The 22037-nt window shown below is 35.6% G+C and overlaps 1 protein-coding gene across 2 annotated transcripts in view; it reads left to right on the forward strand.

Moving 5' to 3' along the window:
* SMCHD1 (structural maintenance of chromosomes flexible hinge domain containing 1) overlaps positions 1–22037 on the forward strand; it is a 67645-nt gene that overhangs the window by 14091 nt on the left and 31517 nt on the right. The window contains exons 6-26 of one of the 2 annotated variants that reach the window (XM_071554737.1): positions 139–253; positions 405–524; positions 3339–3505; positions 4226–4319; positions 4578–4788; positions 5625–5742; positions 5841–6024; positions 6408–6605; positions 6739–6852; positions 7308–7414; positions 7687–7769; positions 7923–8036; positions 10329–10406; positions 10502–10621; positions 13340–13484; positions 13702–13798; positions 16824–16896; positions 18565–18704; positions 19704–19838; positions 20639–20866; positions 21481–21629. In XM_071554737.1, the coding sequence (XP_071410838.1) occupies positions 139–253; positions 405–524; positions 3339–3505; positions 4226–4319; positions 4578–4788; positions 5625–5742; positions 5841–6024; positions 6408–6605; positions 6739–6852; positions 7308–7414; positions 7687–7769; positions 7923–8036; positions 10329–10406; positions 10502–10621; positions 13340–13484; positions 13702–13798; positions 16824–16896; positions 18565–18704; positions 19704–19838; positions 20639–20866; positions 21481–21629 (2790 nt within the window). Of the gene's footprint in view, positions 1–138; positions 254–404; positions 525–3338; positions 3506–4225; positions 4320–4577; positions 4789–5624; positions 5743–5840; positions 6025–6407; positions 6606–6738; positions 6853–7307; positions 7415–7686; positions 7770–7922; positions 8037–10328; positions 10407–10501; positions 10622–13339; positions 13485–13701; positions 13799–16823; positions 16897–18564; positions 18705–19703; positions 19839–20638; positions 20867–21480; positions 21630–22037 lie in introns of those variants that run through there. The other variant, XM_071554738.1, reaches the window with a different exon arrangement.

The following is a 22037-nucleotide window of genomic DNA, read 5'->3' on the forward strand; positions in this document are numbered from 1 at the left end:
ATAGGTCTCAAGTGAAGGATTTTTTAACACAGCGACAACAGGCAGAATTTAATACAAGCTGTTTAGATCAGAAGTTTCTTTGTTTTTTTAAATGGCTTTTGTCTTGAGAAAATTTATTAAAGGCACTTTCCTTCTCAGTGATCATTCAGGATATGTACGGCCTTTGCCAGTGCCTCGTAGTTTAAATAGTGATATCTCATATTTTGGAGTTGGAGGCAAACAAGCAGTGTTCTTCGTCGGACAGTGTGCCAGAGTAAGTAAATGTCTGTCTTTCATTTTATTTAAAACATTTTTACATAATCAGATTGCTATTTCCTAGCTTTTAATCACAGCATTAAACTACTTCATCATGTTCATTTTAAGCCTTATTTTGATTATAAATGCTGTTTCTCTAATAAAATCAGATGATAAGCAAACCTGCCGAATCTCAAGATGTTCATGAACTTGTCCTTTCTAAAGAGGATTTCGAAAAGAAGGAGAGAAACAAAGAAGCAATATATTCTGGTTTCATTCGAAACAGAAAGGTAAATACCCTTAATACTTCCACTTTCTTAATTGAAAGCCTTTCCCAGGTTAACATGATTTAGTTATGTAATTTTCTTGTAATACTTACCTGGGGATATCTTAATTTTATTGAGTCATTTTCTCCTTGAAATGTAGAAGGAAGTGATGGGAAACTTGAAAACACTGTATCATAAGGCTTTATTTGTATGTCATTTTTTTCTCTTTTCAGTTAATGTTAAAGGACAGAAATGTTACATAGTTTTACATGTCAGGTTAAGAAAAATAAGTCAAAATCCTTCTTCTAAGTGCAGTAATTTTTTTGTTATGTATGAAACATGAAAAAAATGTGTATTCTCTGAAGTAGTAAGGAATAAATTAGGGAAACAAATTGTGTTTATATATAAATATTTGGAAGAACTAACCTGCATATGGCAGAAAAGTCTAGCCAGTTCAGCAGAACTCAGTGGTTTTACAAATATTCATTAGTTTTGTAAAGTAAATGAACCTTTGAGCGGGAAACTAAAATGAACAGTCCTCATGGTTTTCATGAAAAGCTTGAGCAAAACATTTGTAAGATAAGGAGGAAGATGAAAAGAACACTTTGACATTTTTGACCAAGGAAGTAAAGGCAAAGATACAGCTACAGGTGCAGATGAGAGACAGAGTGGGTGCTGTGTATGACAACATAATCAGACCTTGAGCCTGTATCTAGTGGGTTTTATCAGTTCTTGGCCATTTTTTATGGGTGAGAAGGCAACAGGAGGTAAATAAGGTTTTTATTGTGCCAGTCTTGGATCAGTGACTTGCAGCAAAAAACAAATTGTCAGGGGTTTGTTTTTGATCTTCATACAATATTGTATGAAAATGAAAGCAGACAAAATCAGCTTTTTTGTAGAGGGCACAAATGCTTTCCCTCCTCATTCAATATTTAAAAGGGGTGGTGGTGATAGACAAGTAGAACATAATTAACAGGCATAAGTTGGAGGAAAGTAGCTGAATGAGATGTCTAGATACTACTAAAGAATTCAAAAGGTGGTGCAATCAACTGTTTGAAAAGTTGTGATAATATAAAATTAAAATTAAGTTGACACAGGTGAAAAAATGCAAATAAATTTCTATTAAATAAAAAAAGAACTTGTTACTATCCAAGAGGGAAGAGATTATGTGAAGAACTCAAGTAATGAGAGTGAAGTGTGAAGATAATGGATAGGTAACTCAGATTTAGGAATTTTTTTGCAAATCATCAAAATACCTAGGTGAGTTAATTTTTTTGATGGGAAATAAAGTGTGTGAATTTGTCTGACTTGAAAATTGCTCTGCACTGCACGTAGGCAAGCAAGAGAACACTGGCAAAAATAGAAGTTCTATTGTATTACTAGTGCTAGAAGAATAATGGAGTTGGTAAAGGAAGTTACTTTGGCAAAGAAACCAAGATGTAACTAATATCAAACATAAGGCTCTTTTGAACAAGGCCAGAAGTCTGAAGGGAAATGGCATTTATGGCCCCCCGCTGATTATCTTCTCTTGATGGATAATAGGCACCTATCTTCACTGCACTCACTTCCCTGGACCATTTAATATTGCCAACAAGTAAATAGTACTTCTCTAGCTGAGATGGATGCTAAGAATGTAGGGGAAAGTGCCATAGTAGTTTGTCATCTATAGTGGGAAGGCAACCAAAGAGTTTGGGAAGGGTGTTTGGAGGTTCTTTCTCTTTGTAAATAGTACAACAATGGTGCCTGTTCAGCATCAGTGTGCAGCTTCTAGTTTGGTCAAATCATACAGAAATGAGGACCAAGCCACTGGCTTTTCTTTATTTTCACTGGTCTCTGCACCAGAGCCCCGTTTGCATGAGATCACCAAGACTATTAAGTTTAAATGAAGCTATATTGTGAGCAGAAGAGATGTAGTCTTTTTTTGATGAAAGGTCACACAACTGGTTAAATTATCCTCTTGGTTAAGGAGAGGTCTTTGATTCCCTGAGGAAAGTTAAATCTTAATAGAAGACAATTCATTATTTCACCACCTATGGTCAGGTAAGACATGTCCTTTCATGACTTAGTGATGTGGGGTTTGCCTGCCTTCCTGCAAAAGGAGTCATGAAGCGGCATGTGCTACAGCGTATCTTCTCAGTTGTACTAATTGTTTGCATTTACTAAAAAGATCTCAATCTTCTTTTTTAAATAGCTTAATTTCTGAATGTACCAAATGTAAAGGAATGTGCACTGGTCCAGCGTGAAGCATGACATCAGCCACTCTGTTTCTGTGCAGATCAGAAGCCTATCATAACAGCATTCCATCCAGGAAAATATAATCAGTAGCTTCTGGAATTGGGAATTTCTGTTTCTGTGAGAATTCTGGATATTTCATCTGAAACTGTGGATTCACCATTTCTTTTTTCCAGCAAAAGCATGTTTCTTCCACTCCAGTTTCTGTTATGAAAAGCAACCTGCCCATTTAAAAGCAATTTTTTTTTCCTGGCTTTGTTTTCTTAAAAAAGGCTTATGTCTTACACATGTAATAGTCCCATTTGATTGGTAAGAACATGGATATCACACAGTGTCACATTAAACATTATTAAATCCAGTTCTAGACTGAAGACTTCAATTTCTGTGATGAAAGTGGGTTGAAAATGAACTAAGTCAGGGATGTCACATTTTCAGCTTGTTGACTTTAATTTGGAAACTTTTATTTTAAGCTTTAATCTTTTGTTATGCTTAGCATCATGTGTTCTATGTTACTTTCTAGTTACGTTTTTTAATCTCTTTCAAAGCTGATGGGAGTTTAGAAATTCAGTTTACATTCCTGCTCTTATTATTTTACTTTTTTTGTAGCCATCTGACTCTACTCATATCACAAGTGATGATGAAAGATTTCTTCATAATCTAATATTAGAAGAAAGGGATAAAGAGAGTTTCACAGCAGTTATCATTACAGGTGTGCAACCAGGTCACATGCAGTACTTGAAAAACTACTTTCACCTTTGGACAAGGCAGCTGGCGTAAGTTGGTGATTTAAAAGATTTGATTTAAAAGTGGGCTAACTAACAAAGTCAGCTTTAATTGCTTCCTTTTTATACTTAGGCATTGGACTTACCCCTCTTAAAGCTCTGTATGCATGCTTTGTTGATACTATAATTAGTCTTCCTACCTAACTGATTTTACGGATACTAGAATAACTGAATGGCCTCCCCCACCAAAATGTTTGCAAACATTAGTTTCAATGATGACTGATATATAATTATCCGATGTAAATTTTAGTAAGTTACTTGAGTTAATGTATTATTAATGTAATAATCAGTTATCTAATGATTAATAATCAGTTATTTTGCTCACAACTGTGTTCCTAACCTGATATAGAGCTTTGTATTTACAGTTTTTTGGGATCTTTTGGTTGGTTGGCTGTTTAAAACAATAAAAATCGTATTGCTGCTTCATCCCAGTTCAAGAGGGAGAACAATGTATGGTACTGTCCACTCAGTACTACAGCAGTGTCATCAGTGGGCCTGCAGAGCCTGGAGACAGGGAACACTGAGATACCTGTGGTTTGTTTGGTCTTATCTGTTGAGGTGGTAGATTCATCTGTGTGTATAATCTGAAATAGGAAGTCATACACCAAATTTGAAATCTGGCATTATGAGTTTATGTAGATTTTTTTTAATTATAATGTGCAAGTTTTTAATTTCACTTTCTGGTTGTTTTTTTTCTGAAATGTATTTCAGACATATCTATCACTATTATATTCATGGACCAAAAGGAAATGAAGCTAATGCTGTAACAAAAGACATAAGTCCTTTCAAGAACATCAACATTCAGGTAAGAGATTTTATGCATATTAGTCAAATGCCTTCTTTGATGGCAAGTTATTTCATGTTTTGCCTATTTCTCCTTAATTATGCATTTTGAACTACAGCGTTTTAAGATGTGTATATAATTTAATTTTTTTAAAGCAATACTATTTATCGTTGCAGCACAGGAACTAACTCATTTGTTAACAGTTAAGATAAATATCAAAATGCTAATTACTGTGTCTTTTGATCTAGGGAAAAATCAACTTGCTTCCTTTTTTTACAGATTTCAATGTTTGAAAAAGGGAAAGTACCAAAGATTGTAAATCTGAGAGAGATCAAAGATGACATGCAGACCTTGTATATAAATACTGCAGCAGATAGTTTTGAGTTTAAGGCACATGTAGAAGAAGAAGGTATAGTGGAAGGCATCATTCGATATCATCCCTTCCTGTATGATAAAGAAACATACCCTGATGATCCATGCTTTCCATCAAGTGAGTGAAATGTTTTCCTGCTTGTCAGTCCCATCACAGACAAACCTATTACTCTACAAGTTTAAATGAAATAAAAACTAGAACACTTTAAATTGAAGTGCAAGTTACTACCTGATTTCAGTTGTGTCAGAACAAAAAAGTTCACATTCTTTTGGGCAAACAGATTCTGCAAATTAATTGGCTGTTGTGGTACTCGTGAATGTAAACCTGATCTTTGGCAATTACACTGTCTGATTTCAAACTATAAACTCTCATGGAATGCAGTAAGATTGAAACTTTCCACTCTTCTGACTGTTAGATCTTTGCTCCTAAAAAGCAATAAAATACCAGCGGTTACACTGAAGACATTCTAACAGAGGAATACTGCGAAGAACAACATGTAGTCTGAAGTCTTTAATATTTGTTTTATTCAGACAGGATGAGTTTTCAAATGCTAAGGGTTTTTAAATATTTTGTGTTGGTATTTTTCTTTTTTTGAGAAAATAAATCTTGAGTTTAATTGTGACATGATTTTATGATATTAAAAGAACATTAGTTGCAACTAAGAGGAAAAACTAATGCTTACTCAAATTTGAAACTTTCAAATTTGGTAGATTTGGTAATATTTAACTCCTGATTAAGATTTTTGCTTAGCTTTCTTAGATTTTCTGCTTGATATATTTAGAACAGGAAAAAATTCCTAATATTGTATATAACTAGCTTGATATCATATGCACTGCTACTGTGCTCAACTTAATGAGAATACATAATCCTTAATTTAAACTGCATTGGTTTTTTATATTAGTTTTTTTTAAGAAATTTATTCAAGGAGAGTGTCCTTTTTTTTTTAAAACAAGGATTAAACGATGATGATGATGATGACTGCTTTATAGTAGAAAAAGGTGCAAGAGGAAAGAGGCCTATTTTTGAATGTTTTTGGAATGGAAGATTAATACCATACACAACTGTAGAAGAGTAAGTGTTAATCTGTTTCCTACAGTGTAAACCAGTCTGTGTCTGTAATGTAAACCTCTCTTTATAAAAGAGGATTTTAACGTCCTTCTCCTTTTAAGTTTTGACTGGTGCGCTCCTCCAAAGAAGAGAGGATTGGCACCAATCGAATGCTACAACAGAATTTCTGGTGCATTGTTTACCAATGATAAGTTCCAGGTCAGCACAAACAAACTCACTTTCATGGATCTGGAGCTGAAGCTGAAAGATAAAAATACTCTGTTCACGAGAATCTTCAATGGACAGGTAATAATTGCATTCTATTTAAGTATTCATTCATGTAAGTATTTTGTCTTGACAAAGTTTTGACGTTTAATGCTCACTGGTAATTTGTATTTTTCCTTTTATTTTCTTAAACAATTATTTAGTTGTTATATGGCAGTTTTTGTAGAAAGACTCCTATCTTACAGGAATATAGCTGCTGGCTTCTTTGGCTTCAAGTGTAGCTTTCCTAGAATTTTGTCATGTTTTCAAGCTGAAAAATCCTTCTTTTTATTTTTTATCTATTTTTTTTCTTTTTTTATCTGAGTACAGTATCTTTGTACTCTTAAAATTGTTCAGGCTTCTGAAGTGGTCAGATTTAAATTTTGTGATACATTGATTATATATATTTTGTAATCTCTTTTTAGGAACAACGAATGAAAATAGACAGAGAATTTGCTTTGTGGCTCAAAGACTGTCATGAAAAATATGACAAACAGATAAAATTCACAGTCTTTAAAGGAATTACTTCACGTCCTGACATACCATCCAAGAGACTACAGAGCCCTTGGGCAACGTATGCTGCAATAGAGTGGGATGGAAAAACGTACAAAACTGGACAGCTCGTAAGTTAGTCACTCCCTGATGTTGGGTTTTTGCATATTCTGTAATAGGTGGTTTGAACCCTTTAGAAGGCAGATACGAGGCATCTGAAGCAGAAGGAATGTACTGACATGAAGTGTTGTCTTCTCTTTACAGGTGAAATCTACCAAGACACATCCAATATTCTATGGAAGTATTGAGAAATTTTTTTTGTATGGAGACCATGATGGGGATATATTTGCCACTGGAGGAGAGGTTCAAATTGCTGTGGTAAGACAAATATAGAATGGATTCACATACCTAGTATGCCTATGAAATCTTTAAACATATTTCTGGGTCAGATTTATTTAAATTAATGTTAAATAACTGTTAAAAATTATGTAGGTTTTTGAGATTCAGCAATCTAGAAATAATCAAACTACTTAGTTACTTTAGTTTTAATATATAAATATATTAAAATTACTACCTACTACCAATAATCTGATTCATGTAAATTTGAACATCAAATAGAGTGTCACAGTAGATAATAATATGTTGTACAAGCATTCTTAACTCTTGTGATTTCAGTGAATTTTAGAACCGTATTTTGTTGTGTCGCCAGGTAGTATTTATTATCACATTGTATTATGTCTATGTCAACTTGTCTAGTCCCTTAAAAGGAAGGTCTTTCTTCACTGGCATATTTTAATCTAGCCATTTGTAACTGTACTAAACTTTTATTTCAGGAACCACAGGCATTGTATGCTGAAATGAAAATTATTCCAATCCCAAAACTTGACAGAACAGTGTCTGAGAAAGTTGTTAAAAAATACATAGAGGATGAAATGGCAAGGTAAGCACTGAGTTGTAATTATATAATTGTGGAATTTGTAATTACACTTTCAGTATTTCTTCAGGAACCAAAAAAGTTCAGTTTTATTCCAAAATGGAAAAGCAGTCAGCTGTTTCAGTAGAAACAAAACAATGTTATATAACCCAAGGAAAAATAGTTCAGGGGTTGGGTTTCTTTCCTACCCCAAAAATAGCTTAATGTATATTCAACTAAAGATAAATTACTCTTCTTTTAACTCACTGAAAAACTTTTGGTCCTTTCTTTTTTATTAGACTTCCTGACAAATTATCAGTAACATGGCCTGAAGGAGATGAGTTATTGCCAAATGAAACAAGATGTGCTGGTACACCAATAGGTACATTTTTTTTCTCCCAAGTACTAAAACATTAAATGTCAATTTAAAAATACATTATGCACTCTTGTTAAAAGAAGAAGTATACAGCAGTCTCTGATCACTTATAATGCACAGCCTATTTTAAAAGTCCGTCATTTTTCCTTTTAAATACAGGAGCATTGAGAATAGAAATTTTGAATAAAAAAGGAGAACCAATGCAAAAACTTCCAGGTACAAGCCATGGAGGTTCAAAAAGGCTTCTTGTTGAACTCAAGGTTATTTTACATTGTAAGTATTTCAGTATATTTGAGACTTTCTTATTTTAAAAATTCATAGTGGATATGTTTCTTGGTGTATATATATAATGACTATAAATCAAGTTTCTTGGATTTACTGTTTTGTGATTTCCATTTGTGGGTGCTTCACTTGATATTCTCACATTGCATTTTTGAAGAATTGGATTCTGTCCAAGGACTCTGAAATTACTCAGTTTTGTGTTGAACACAGAACACTAAATTCTCTGAAAGCTCCAGTTCTGCACATCAAATGTATTTGAAATACATAGAAACTTAGAATTGTGTTTATCTTGTTTCTCTCCATGTATGATAGGAAAATCCAATTCTTTTATCATTTAAGAGTTATAAAAATACCTTTCTGGAGTACTGAGGTTATTGTAGTGATACATGTCAAAGGAAACCATATAGAAGTATCTTTGCTTCTCATAAGAATACACATCCTGTTTTAATGGCACTTGTTACATGGGAACTGTCTGCTGTGCATATGCAGTGTAGTGTGCTTGGGCATAAAGAGGTTGGAATTAAAAAAAGTGTTCGCGTAATACAAATTCTCAAATGGTCTCCTATCAGCATGACAAACCAGTGTTTTGCAAGCTTAACTGAGATACACCGTCCTGTGTAGGAAGATGATGAAATGAATTCCAAAACCAGCACTGGACAAACACCTTAAACTCAGAGACTCAGTTGAAGTTTTAAAAAGCAGTTTCTGGTTCTGTTACTCTGCCTGCATTTCAGTTGTGATGGGTCGTTGTCCGCACCCTGCCAGTTCTCTTTGTGTCGCCCAGAGGCCTTTTGTTCTGTTGATGGGCCAGCTATTGGGCAGTGTTCGTCCCCACCCAGGTGCTCTGGTGAGGGCTCCTTGGCCCTTCTCCCCTTTCTGTTCTGTTATCCCTCGTGGCTGGAGTGGGGGGGCAGGGCAGGGCCCCAGCCAGGTCTGCCCCTGCCCCAGTTCTGTTGGTTGAGGGACCTTTGACCCTGCCTTTTCCTCAGTTTTCACTCAATCCTGCCAAACTGGTGACTGCCCCCAGGACTGGACATTACCTCGTGGTTTTTTGAATAAACAGATGATTCTCTGCCTTGCAACTGCTTGGAACTCTTTGTCTTTCCCTCCCTTCTCTGCCCCCATGGAACAAAGGGGATAGCAGGGAAACCGTTTTCCTCCACACCGCACAGAAGAGACCCTTTTGCTTTTAAAACCTATAATCCTGAGTTTAGGATATATGGACTTGAGAGAGACATGGTGTTTCTCTTGTTCCATTTTGTCAGCGTTGTTCCTAGGAGAAATAAAACTCTCTGCCTCTGATAACTGACAAGTGTACCTTCAAACCTTTTGTGTCCTGGCCGCTTGATTCGTTGATAGAAATTTGTACTTAACTGTTTCTAGTGCTTACTATCTTAGCTTTTTTCCCTAGTCAGTTGAGGAATCTCTATTGTAATGCCCCTATTCTTCACCACAACAATGAATAAATCCTGTAAGTGAGGATTTGAGCCTGGCCTACCTGTCAAACTCAAACCCCTAATTGTACAAATGAGAGTAACGTGGTTGCAACTATATGAAGGCCAGCAGCAACCTCTTACAAAGTACAAGTTTCTCTTCTCTTTCCGTAAGTGGAATACTCTGCAGAATGTGCTGTTGGCTGAGGACACACAGAGAGCTGAGCTACAAGAAACTTGTTACCTGGTCTTGTTACTGGGAAGACTTATTATACAATGTTTGATTCAAAATTAGAGTTTGAATTAGGGTTGAGAGAATGATCAAGTCAGGGTGTCTGATGGGGGTTAAAACAGTTGCAAAAGGAAAGGGTGGGCTAGCAGGAGAACTAGACTGAGAGAGATTTCTTGTCTGAGCTGTGTAAGGAGCACAGGGCTTGGATAAGGGAAGCAAGGGCTGGAAAGGCATCTGGGATATGAGAAATTTTTTTTGTCTGGGCCATGATGAGGTGGGGCTTCTAAGTTTTGGCCAAAAGATAAGGTTGACATTATGGGTTTGAGCTAAGAGAAAGAGAAAGCTGGAGGAGCTATGTGAAGCAGGAACACAAAGTGTTGGCAAAGGAAAAGCCACTACTTTTTGTGTCATGTGTCTGAGCCTAGCAATTTTAAAAAGGGATTAGATAGGGAATTCATTTCTTTAGCTGTGATCAGTGTGTTTAATTGGGAAGCTGCATTGATATTTATTAGATCTAGAAGTGGTAGTAATAATAAGTGATACCAATGTGATGTTTGAAACAAATGAAAAATTACGGTGTAAAATTTAAATACATGTAGCTAACTGTTTACTTTGCAGCATCTACTGAGAATAAAGAAATAATTTCCCATATCAGTCAGCATGGAGGCAAATGGCCATACTGGTTTAAAAAAATGGGTAAGTTTGCATATTCAGTATCTTCAGGGGTTTGGTTTGGAGGGTTTTGGTGGGGGGGGGGGTATCTTTCTAATTGTATTTTTATTGTTGTTTAGAAAATCTTCAGAAACTTGGGAACTACTCCTTGAAACTGCAAGTAGTATTGAATGAAAGTAATGCAGACACTTATGCAGGAAGGCCTCTACCCTCTAAAATATTTAAATTCACTATTATAGGTAAGAATTCCAATCCTATTTTCTTCTACTGTTAGTGTGTCTATTTGATTTGTTGTATATCAAAATTAATCATGTTTTAGTTGAGAGGTGATTTTCAGCACTGAAAAGTAGCATTTGCATGTCAAATACGTAGCATTTTCAGGAAAAAAGGTTTTGCTAATAGGTTTTTATCTCACTTGTAATGTGTTGGCTCAGCTGTACAGTCAGTTTTACAAAAACAAATAAGGTTTTGATGCAATTTAAAGCTTCTCCCTGATGTGTACTTTCTGAAATGTACTTTAAAAGTACCTTTCTACTTAATTAGAATCATTCTTTTTCCTCATTCCATTGACATAAATATTCTTTCATAAAACTTTCATACATAAACCACAGAAAGTCATTAAAAAAACATGTTATACATTAAAAATGTGCAAAATATGCAGGTTGAGGTTGAAGTCTCTCTTTTTTCATATAATTAAAGGAGGAATCCTATACAAAACTAAATTCTCATTTGGTTGCAATGTGTCTGTCTCTTTGGGTTAACCATCATAAAATAGTTAATTAGAATACTGGAATAGAAATAATACTGTTAAATACGTTTAATATTAATCTGTCTTGCCTTACGCTCTGGTATGTGTTTATGTATGTGGCCTAAGGTAGTTATGGTTTGGGGTTTTTTAAAGTTTTTTTTGAAAGACCAGTTGTTCAAGACAGTTCAATTTCACAAAGCATGACTCTGATTTACAAGCTCCCATTTGTTACGACTCTGCTTAGTCTCATTTATTAGTGCGTAATTGAAGGCAGTCTAATGGGGCGTAATTTCACAGATGCACTGAAATTTCTTTTTCTAGTACATGTTATTACTGTTCTTTTTCTCTTAAATTTGGGTTAGTTACAGAACAATAATGTTTGTTGCATGAATGATTTTATTTACCCAGAATTAAAATCAATCAAATCATAGAATCACAGAATCAGCCGGCTTGGAAAAGACCTCTGAGATCATCAAGTCCAACCCTTGATCCATTACCACCACGGTTACTAGACTTTGGAACTAATTGCCACATCCAGTCTTGTCTTAAAAACCTCCACAGATGGAGAATCCACCACTTCCCTGGGCAGCCCATTCCAATGCCTGATCACCCTCTCTGTAAAGAATTTCTTCCTAATATCCTTCCCCTGGCAGAGCTTAAGCCCATGCCCTCTTGTCCTACTGTTGGTTGCCTGGGAGAAGAGACCATTCACGACCTAGCTACAACATCCTTTCAGGTAGTTGCAGAGAGTGATAAGGTCTCCTCTGAGCCTCTTCTTCTCCAGACTAAACAAGCCCAGCTCCCTTGTGCTGGACTTGTGCTCCAGTCTCTTCACCAGCCTTGCTGTTCTTCTCTGGACCCACTCCAGCACCTCAATGTGTTTCCTGAACTGAGGGGCCCAGAACTAAACACCATACTCGAGGTGTGGCCTCACCAACGCAGAGTACAAGGGAAGGATCCCTTCCCTGGTCCTCCTGGCCACACTGTTCCTGGTACAGGCCAAGATGCCATTGGCCTTCCTGGCCACCTGGGCACAATGTTGGCTCATGTTCAGCCTCCTGTCAGTGCAAACCCCCACTTCATTTTCCACCTGTCTACTCTCCAGCCACTCTGTGCCCAGCCTGTACCACTGCATGCGGTTGTTGTGGCCAAAGTGCAGGACCCAGCACTTGGCCTTGTTAAACCTTATTCCACTGGAATCAGCCCATCTCTGCAGTCTGTCCAGGTCCGTCTGCAGAGCCCTCGTGGCTTCCAGCTGATTGACACTCCCTCACAACTTGTTGTCATCAGCAAATTTGCTGATGATGGTCTCAATCCTCTCATCTAAATCATGAATAAAGGTGTTAAACAGGACTGGACCCAATACAGACCCCTGGGGAACACCACTAGTGACCGGCCGCCAGCTGGATGAAGCTCCATTCACCAGCACTCTCTGGGCCCGACCCTCCAGCCAGCTCCTAATCCAGGAAAGGGTACACTTGTCCAAGCCATGGGCTACCAGCTTTTCCAGGAGTATATTATGGGAGACAGTGCCAAAGGCTTTGCTGAAGTCCAGGTAGACCACATCCACAGCCTTCCCCTCATCCACCAGGTGGGTCACCTGATCATAAAAGGAGATCAGGTTTGTCAGACAGGACCTGCCCCTCCTAAACCTGTGCTGGCTCGGTCTGATCCCGTCCATCCTGTAGTTGCTGTGTGATTGCACTCAGGATGATCTGCTTCATAAACCTGCCAGGCACTGAGGTCAGGCTGACAGGCCTGTAGTTTCCCGTGTCATCCTTCCAGCCTTTTTTGTGGATCAGCATGACACTGGCCAACCTCCAATCATCTGGGACCTCCCCAGAGAGCCAGGATTGTTGGTAGATGATAGAGAGTGGCTTGGCAAGCTCTTCTGCCATGTTTAATAAAAGCTGTCCACAAAGAACATGTCCGATTTCAGGTGCTGTATTCATATTCTAAATACTTTCAGAGTTTTGGCTGTCTTGTTGTGCTTCTTATGCTGTAGTCTTCTGCTGTTATAACTCTTGTTTTTATGTTACTGTAAGTTAAAAAATGAGAATCAATCAGTACACCATAACTTTGGTTACAACAGTATTCTGAACAGACTCTTCGCTTTGCAGTTGCAAACCACTTAATTCTGGCCTTGAACAAGAAAAATCCAATGAGCACACATAATTCTTTCTAAAAATGTATTACTCTTTTCTCCTAGAGGGTAAACCAGAGAAATTTTTGGTCGGTCTTTTGGAGCTTCCTTTTCGAATTGGAGTACCTTTCAGTATTCCTTTGGAACTGCAGGATGAATTTGGTCATGCAACACACTTGACATCTCGCATTAGGCCAGTTCTTGAAGCTAGGTAATTCAGCCATCTCTCCTCTTTTGTCCTTTCTTCATGTTACAATAATATAGTAATACTTTGGGGTTTGTCTGAGTGACATGCGGGATATTTTTCACATAAATTAAATGGCATTTTTGCTTTTATTTCCTTAAGAATATCTGCAAGTATCTTGTATCTTGAAACACTGTGTTTGTATTTAAATGGCTTCTTTTGTGTTTTCTGTATATTTTTCTAGTGGATTAATATTGAAGCATGAAGACATACCTGTGGGAACAAAGTGTGTCATTAAGGGTATCACTGCTAAAGGCTCTGTAAACAGTTGCCAGGGCAAGGTAGGCTAATAAATTTAAATTGAATAAGAGATTACAAAAAAACCCACAGAACAAATAATTTTTGTGTAAAATGGATTGTCACATAGTGTTAGCTAAGTTTGACCTACACTAATGACTACAGGTATTCATTTATTTTCAGGGATGTTTTCAAATTATCTCTTCTAGTTTTACCTGGAGCAATTTTTCTTTCTCATAGCTGCACTCTGTGAGCTGATGGGATCTGGAACTGGAAGGGCTGATCAACACAGGGGTGTGTGGTAGAGTGTGCCCAGCAGTCTTGAGTTTGAACTGATGCTGAAATTGGTTTAAGCCAAATCATCTTGGTGACTTTTGCACTGAAATATCATAAGGAACACTAAAATCCTTCGTTCTTGCACTTCAGATGATGAGTAATAATAGTTAACGTCTGGAGTGTCTGCTCATGCTTCTTTTAATGTTTCCAAAATGGTGATTGCACTTCTGAAGCAAATACATGTCATTCAAATCCAACCTGTTACTGACACATTCCCAGCACTTAGTCAAGCTGTTAATTTACTGTAAAAACAGAAACATATGTTACATGCTAAAAATATTTCTTTCATAAAACAGATCTAAATCTCCCTGATAAATATAGATTTGAATATTTTAAAAAGTAATAATTTCAAATCATGTGTATAGGATGTTTGCACAATATTCAAACCGGGTCCTAATCCTTTCATGTAATCTTGTAATCTGGCATAGTAAAAAGAAAACTAGGAACTGAGGTAGCTGAAGGTATTTCATTATACTGTTGATATTGTTGCTTAGAAAAAAGCTCGTGAAAAGATGTATAAAGAGAAGAGGGAGTGTTCTTACTGAAAAGTGGAGGTGTTGGAACATAGTAAGTTTTGTAGGCAAAGCTGAGAATTTAAGGTGAAGTGCAAGAAAAATGACATAAAATAGAGATGGATTATGGGGGAAAAAAGGTGTATAGGAGCAAAGTGCCGTGGTACAGAAATAGTATCAGACCGTAATGATTGAAAAGAAAAGGTGGTACTTTCTCAAGTTGCTTATTTGCATAAAATGTCAGAGGGACTGGACCTGGCACTGAAAGTAGTGGTTCAAATTTATATGAAAAAAGAACTGTTAAAGATAGTAATGATAACTAAATGACAAAAAGCAGGACCGTGGGAGCGTGGAATAAAAGCAACAAATAATTTGAGAACATAAATACAGTGTAATTTTCAGTACTTAATTAAAAATGAGAAGCAGAGAAGAACCTAGGAAAAAATTTCAGCACCTTAAATGTTGATTTTGAAATGGTAGCAGAAAAGCTGAAACATTTCAGGAGAAACAATAATTTAGAAGGAGAAGGTGAATGAGAGAACAAAAAAAAAGGGAAATGGAGACCATGAAAAAAATACTGGTTTTAGAGGTAGAAGTAAGGAAAAAAACCAGTTGAATGAATAATCATGCCAAATGGAGAAGAGAAACTCAACTGAGATAGGAACTACGGAGTGTCACAGTTGTTGGTGAAGGAAGGACTGATAAAGATGGAAGATAAATCAGACTGCATTTACTTCTGTAGTCATTGATTTAATTCCACCCAAACCAGTCAAGAAGTATGTTTTGATTATGAGTGTAATAAATGAGAAAATTTTAAGACACATGTGTAAGTAATATCAAGAAGATGACTCCTTTGTAATATTTTGGATACAGTCAGGAGAAGGTTGAAGAAGGAAGTTTAGAAAAGGAAGATATTTCTTCTTCTTTTCTTTTTAAAGTACTGCACTATATGTAAAAGCCAACTTGGAAGCAAAAGGAAAATAGATACAGGGATCATGCAGGATAAGGGAAAATAAATTCCCTAGAAGACACAGAGGTTGAAAGAGTAAAAGGAAAAAAGTTCAATATGTAAACTGAATAATTAGAAACTATAAGTAGTACAATATGAAGAAGACTGTGTTAAGTAAAAATTGAGTATTGCAGAAGAGGGTTTGAAACTAAAAGAAAGGGGAGCATAGGATGAGTGTCTAGTGAATAAATACAAAGCTCCTGACAATTTCAGCTTATTATCATTAAACACCTATTATCAGCTATACTGATTTCCTATGTTTTTTTTCTCTACCTTATTTTTTCCTTCTTTACCCCTTTAGTTTCGTGGGGCTTCAGCTGACAGTGCTGTTTGGCTTGCGAGCAGACCAGTGTGATTGGGTGCCTGGTTGGAGCTGGAGAATTTTTGTGCACTTGTGTGTCTGGCCATCAACTCCTCCTGTGTTTGATGTGGCTGCAGTTGTGATGCACCTGCCCAGGCCTCATTGCACTTTCTGCTTCTCTCACCAAGCAAACCTAGTGAATGGCCTGGTTGTTTTCATCCAATCTACAGGATGTTAATGTTGCATGTATCTTGTGAGGCATGGGAAGGGCATATGCCAGGATTATGTAACGAAACCTTTCCAGAGGCAACATTTCTGAACTTGTAAAGATGACAGTACATGAATTGCAACTAAATATTCTCAAATATCAAATATGTAACATATGAAATTCACACACCTGCAGTGCAGCTAGTTTAAGATGACGCTTTTAAGATTGATTTGACTGCTTCATTCTCTCACTTTAATGTGAAAATTGGTTTTAGTGATGCAGTCTACAGCAGTTGTTTTTCTTATTGCCTTATACGAAGATGAGATGGACAGTAGTTGTGCCTTGCTAAGGAATAACAAACACACAAGTTGCAGACCCTTTCTTTAAAACTGCTTTTTTTTAAACTGATATATTTTTCCACATTAAAACAGCCTCTAAGCAGGAAACTACTAGTTATATATAGCTCCTTTTAATGGTTTCAGAGCCATGTCGTTTAACATGCAAATCCTGGATTAGACATCTCTGGGTGTAATAACAAGGAAAAGACAGATTTCAGTACAGGAAAAAAATATAGATTTTTTTTTTAGCAGTACAAGGAAATTTGTAGAGGTAAATTACATATATATGAGTTGACATAATTGTATGACACAATTTATTTTATGATTTGGTTTAAGGTTAATATTTAGTATATTCTTTTCATTAGAACTTTAATCTGAAGATTACTCTTCCTGGTTTGAAAGAAGACACACAAATCATTAAAATAAGATTGCAGCCTGGTAAGTATTCCTAAACTATTTAGTGAATTTCTGGTGAACTTTCTTCTGACGCTATTAATGAAATACTTCTCCCAAGAAAAACTACTTATTGAGGCCTAAAAAAGGATTCTATCTCATCCAAGCTATGACTAGAAACTAAATAAACCTATGGGCATGTCATTCTTGGTAGGAATGACTTCATACTTCACAACCCAATCTTGTCAATTATTCTAGCAGCTGGAATTTGTCTGCTTGGTTGAGACTCACTTTTCATTTCTTTTTTTTTAATTATTTTAGATCTTCTTTTACCTAGCACCATTGAATGAACAAATTTCTGATCTTCTAGCTTTTCTTTGGCTTTAAGACTTTTAACCTGTACTAATCTGCAGTGACCTGTTCTCCCTGCAGAAAACATACTGTGAATGAGTAGGTGCTCAGTAAAATGGGGAATGCTTTGGTGAATGGATTGTGTCTGTGATTTTAATGTTGCATGTTGAATTTATCGTTAATGCAAGAGTGGAACACAGAAGTTTGTAAGGACACTGCCCTTACCAGAATTTTGTTTTGTGTATGTCTTGGTACTTAGGATTCCCTTGTATGTGAGATCTGTTATCACTTGTTACTTGTTTTTTTTTATTTGGAGTGTAAGGTATAGTCTGAAGGCTGATTTTTTTTTTGCCTTCCAGATTACCAAACTTCAGGCTTCCCCATGTCATTTTGCATAGAAATTATGTACTTTAAGCTTTCTTAGGCCAACAATTCACAGTTTATTCCATTATTCTTTATTATTTGATGAGTTAACGCTTCATGTAGAAAACAGTGAAATGACTGGACTTGAGACAGACTGTGTTGTGTATTTGTGTATTGCTGTTATTTACCTTGCACTGAAGGCAGTTTCATCCTTCATTAGAATCTTTTGCTTTTGGCAGTGTAGAGACGCTTCACTACATCTTTCTTCTCACTGGACTTATCCTTGGCTTTTAAAGCTGTTTTTTGAGGAAGTAGTGAATAAAAGCTGTTTCAGTCTCTCTTGTTCTTCAACCAATGAGTTTCCAATGGAAGTATTAATGAATCATGAACAGAGGATGTTTCTGAAAAATTGCTTTCTTTGTTCCTTGAGAACTTGTCTTTTGCTAGTAATCTATTACTTCCTTCTCTTTTTTAAAACTGTTAAAAAATAATTATATATTCTAGGGGATAAACTTACTTGAATAACTTCACTTTACTATTCGAGTAATGGCAACAAAATTTTCGTTTGCATTTTTTTGAATGCAGATTCTAGCTGTGATAGCCTTGGCAATTAATCAGATATCTCAACATTAATATTTCTGGTCTTAATATGTCAGTAGAAAGCTCCAAGGTTCTTTTTGATGAATGTGAATCCTTTAGTATGTAAACAGAACTGTATCATGTGTTTATACCTTATATATGCTGAATTTCATCTTGTTTGTCTAACTATTCCATACTGAATTAATTCAGAAGATTGGCAGGTGTTATGTATTGAAGGACAGAAAGAGTCTAGAACTTCTCAGTATAAACCAATACACATTAATTGTTTTACGTGGTTTATTACCACACATATCTTTGTAGCTTGGCTTTAAAAATACTTTGAGATAGCAAAAACTCAAATTCAGGATCTCACAAGTTATCTAAAGTATAACGACTGTATGCAATTCTACGTTTTTACAGGCCCTCCTCGTCAATTGAAAGTAAAACCAGATTCAGAAATTCTAAAGATTGAAAATGGTACAGCTTTTCCCTTTCAGGTTGAAGTACTTGATGAATCAGGAAATATAACAGCACAGCCAGATCTGATTGTTCATTGTAAGGTAAAGTGCATTTCTTTATGTGCCATAAGTATTTTGATACTTGCTTTTTAAAGGGTCAGAGAAGAGTCTGTTTTGGAATCCAGATAGAATTTGGTATCTTTAATAATGCTTTTAAAGTTTCTATAACTTGGTAGCCATAACAGTGACTCTCTTGCCTCATCTATTATAAGTTATTCAATGTTTTAGAATCAGTGGAACCTGGCCTTAGAAATGGAAGAGAAAATTATGTGAGGATATATAGATGCTATTTTAAGGTATTTAAGTAATACTATTATATACAATGCTAAAATTTATTCAGACAAATGACTTAATACAGCTTACTTTTGATTTTTTTTTTTGAAGTTGAAAATGCAAGTCTAGTGCCTAAAAAGAACATTAGCTAAGAGTATCATCATAAGCACTTATCTAAGCTCAGCATAAAATGCGTATCGTGCTTTGGCTTTAAGAAGTTAAAAAACTTGCCCTTTTGGCCCTCTGTATTTTTTTAACTCAAGAAAGTGACTTTTCTAATTCTAATGAAGTTCTGCAAGAACAACTAAAAAAGTTTTTCCTGCTGCAAAATATTCTGTGTTCCATTTACATTTTATGTGCATACATTGCCTTCCTGTAGGCTGAGTCTGCAGTAGTATAATGACATGTTGAACTTGATGTTTAAATTTAATGTATGATGTTTAGTAAATTAATGTAAATTATGTTAACAATTTAATTGAATTTATTGCATAATGGCATAAGAGACTAATGCTTATGTGTTAACACAAAGCAGTTGGATAAATAGTATATTTTATTTCTATAACTTTCTCCTATCTCCCACACATTTCTTATCACCTGCAGAAAAATACAGGTGTTGGTCTTGCAGGCTTTTGCAAAGCTGAAATATATAAAATTTTTCTGTACATAATCCTATGTATATATATTTGGACTTGTACAAATAATCATTTCTGGAATAATCATGGTAGTTCTATAAAAGAAACTTGACAATTATTCCTACATTTTAAATAGTTTTTAGGTGCTTCAGACCTTCCTGTGTATTCTGTGGACTGTAGTAATGGAGGAACAAACATTTTAACTGGTCCAGTTATACATGTACAGAATATCAAGAAAGACCAGATACTGAAAGCAAGAATTGAAATACTTGTAAGTATTGCTTGGAATGTTTGGATGAACAAAAGATTGAAAGCAGTTTACTGTACTGTCTTGCATCTTTTATGAATCAACTTGAGCCCCACAAGTTACTGGTTTAGTTATGATAAGCCTGATAAACAGGTGGCTGCACTTTTCAATCTCTCGGAAATTATAAAAAGGCACGGAATTTTTTCAGTTTTTTTCTTCACCTCTCTTTATTTCTTAAATCCCTGAGGTGTTTCATAAAATGCATATTCTCTGGTATTTTTCTTCCCCTTTTTACTGCCTGGATCATTTTGAGTTATTGCCATCAATGCGTAAACGTTTACTGTCAGAAAAAGGCATGGCAATCAATAGGAATTTTTTGTCATGTTTCAGTTTTAAAGCGCTTGAAATATGTTTTTTTTTAAATGCTATTGAACATCCCACTTCTCTGGTGGTCAAGAGACACACTGCTGGAGAAAATAACACTTCTGGAAAAAGATGTAAACAAATACTAACACTGGAAGATGAGCTATGTGAAAGGATACTTGTGATTACCTTTTAAAAGTGTTTTGTAAATTTTATAACATAATATTTCTGGAACAGAAAATTTTTTAAATAGCTACCATGAATTATAGTATCTGCTAAAAGTTGTAAATATACTGGCATATTCTTTGGTTAACTTTTGACAAGTCAAGCTGATTTCATGTTTGGACACCTGGTCACACCTGGCAAGCTAGAGTAGTGACACAGGCTATTATGGAGTTACATTTATGCATATCTGTATTTCATATCTTAATGATATGTCTTTTTTTCCCTCCTATGTATAGGATTGTAAAGATGTGCCACCAGTGGAAAAGATTATTAAACTTCTTCCTAGCAGTCATGTTGCAAGACTACAGGTCTTAAGTATGAACGGACTAAAAGCTCTTCAAGTTAAGCATCAGGATGAAATTACTTGTGTTGCTGGCCGTGTCATGAACAAACTTATATTTCAGATGTATGATGAAGCAGAAAGGGAGATACCCATAAATGCAGCTACTGCAGAAAAAATCAAGGCAAGTGCTTTGGAGTGAACAGTAGCATAATAATGTGGGAGGGATAACAAAGCTGAGTCCCTTAAAATCGGTAGGCCTCAGACTGTGAAATAATATTCCTCAAGACTGTATTATTAAACATAGGAACTTAACTCTTGGCTTTATTTTTTTAAATACTCCTATTTTAATTAATTGAATGTTAAATAATGCTTCAGGTTAGTATTATGAAAAGGAGGTTAGTAGTCCCAGTGCTTCACCTAAACACATAAAATAATTAGGATATAGTTATATTCCTCCTTATGAAGGTTTGCTTGCTTGTCTTATGTCCTTGTCTGTGTATATATTTGGAGTTTAATATGAATACACATTGACTTTTTTTCATGAGGTTTTTCAGAATTGGATCTTTCCTAACTCAAGGTTAGTGAGGGCAAACCTAGTGCATGCTATGATTTGTTTGGGGTTTTTTTTGAGAACTTAATTGTATTTGGGAAGATAGAGTTGCTTATTGTTGGGAAATGTACAGGCTTTCCATTGAAAGTTTTTATTGCCTTTATGTTAGAGTGGTTACAAGATGTATAATGTAGCTAATTATTGATAATTTAGCTTTTGATCAACTTACAAAATTTAAATTTTAGGTTAACTGGACACCTAAAATTGACAAAGAACTGTTGATGCAGGGTTTATTACCTGATATAAAAGTACCGAGCTCGGTCAAAGATGTACGTTACTGTCTAATTACTTACCTTGATGAACATGTGTCTTTGGAGAGTGCATTCACAGTCAGGTTTGTTCATTTGAAATATTTCATAAAGTCATATGTTGTTGGCATAGCACTGTAGATCTGTACTTTAGAGTAAAACAAAAGTATTTCTACAAAGCTGAAATAATGAAATCAGTTTGCAAATTAGCAGAAGAATGTGAGTTAGGGGGAGGAGTAGTTTGTGCAAATTATTTGCATGTTCTGCATCTAGTTTCTCAGTCAAAAGTGACAGGCTGTAAATTGAACTTTAAAATTGTCTGTTTATCACTTTTAGTGAGTCTAGGCCGTTAGTTCTTCTGGTATCTTTGTAAAGTTTGTTAAGACGAATATGATTCTAAATTACTTTTAAGTGTATTTCATGTGATGTTTATAGGATAAAATAAACTAAGTAGTTCATAGCACACTGATGATGGGGTAAATTTGCAGCTATTA

The sequence above is a fragment of the Pithys albifrons genome, chromosome 4 (assembly GCF_047495875.1).
Source record: "Pithys albifrons albifrons isolate INPA30051 chromosome 4, PitAlb_v1, whole genome shotgun sequence".
Lineage (NCBI taxonomy): Eukaryota > Metazoa > Chordata > Aves > Passeriformes > Thamnophilidae > Pithys > Pithys albifrons.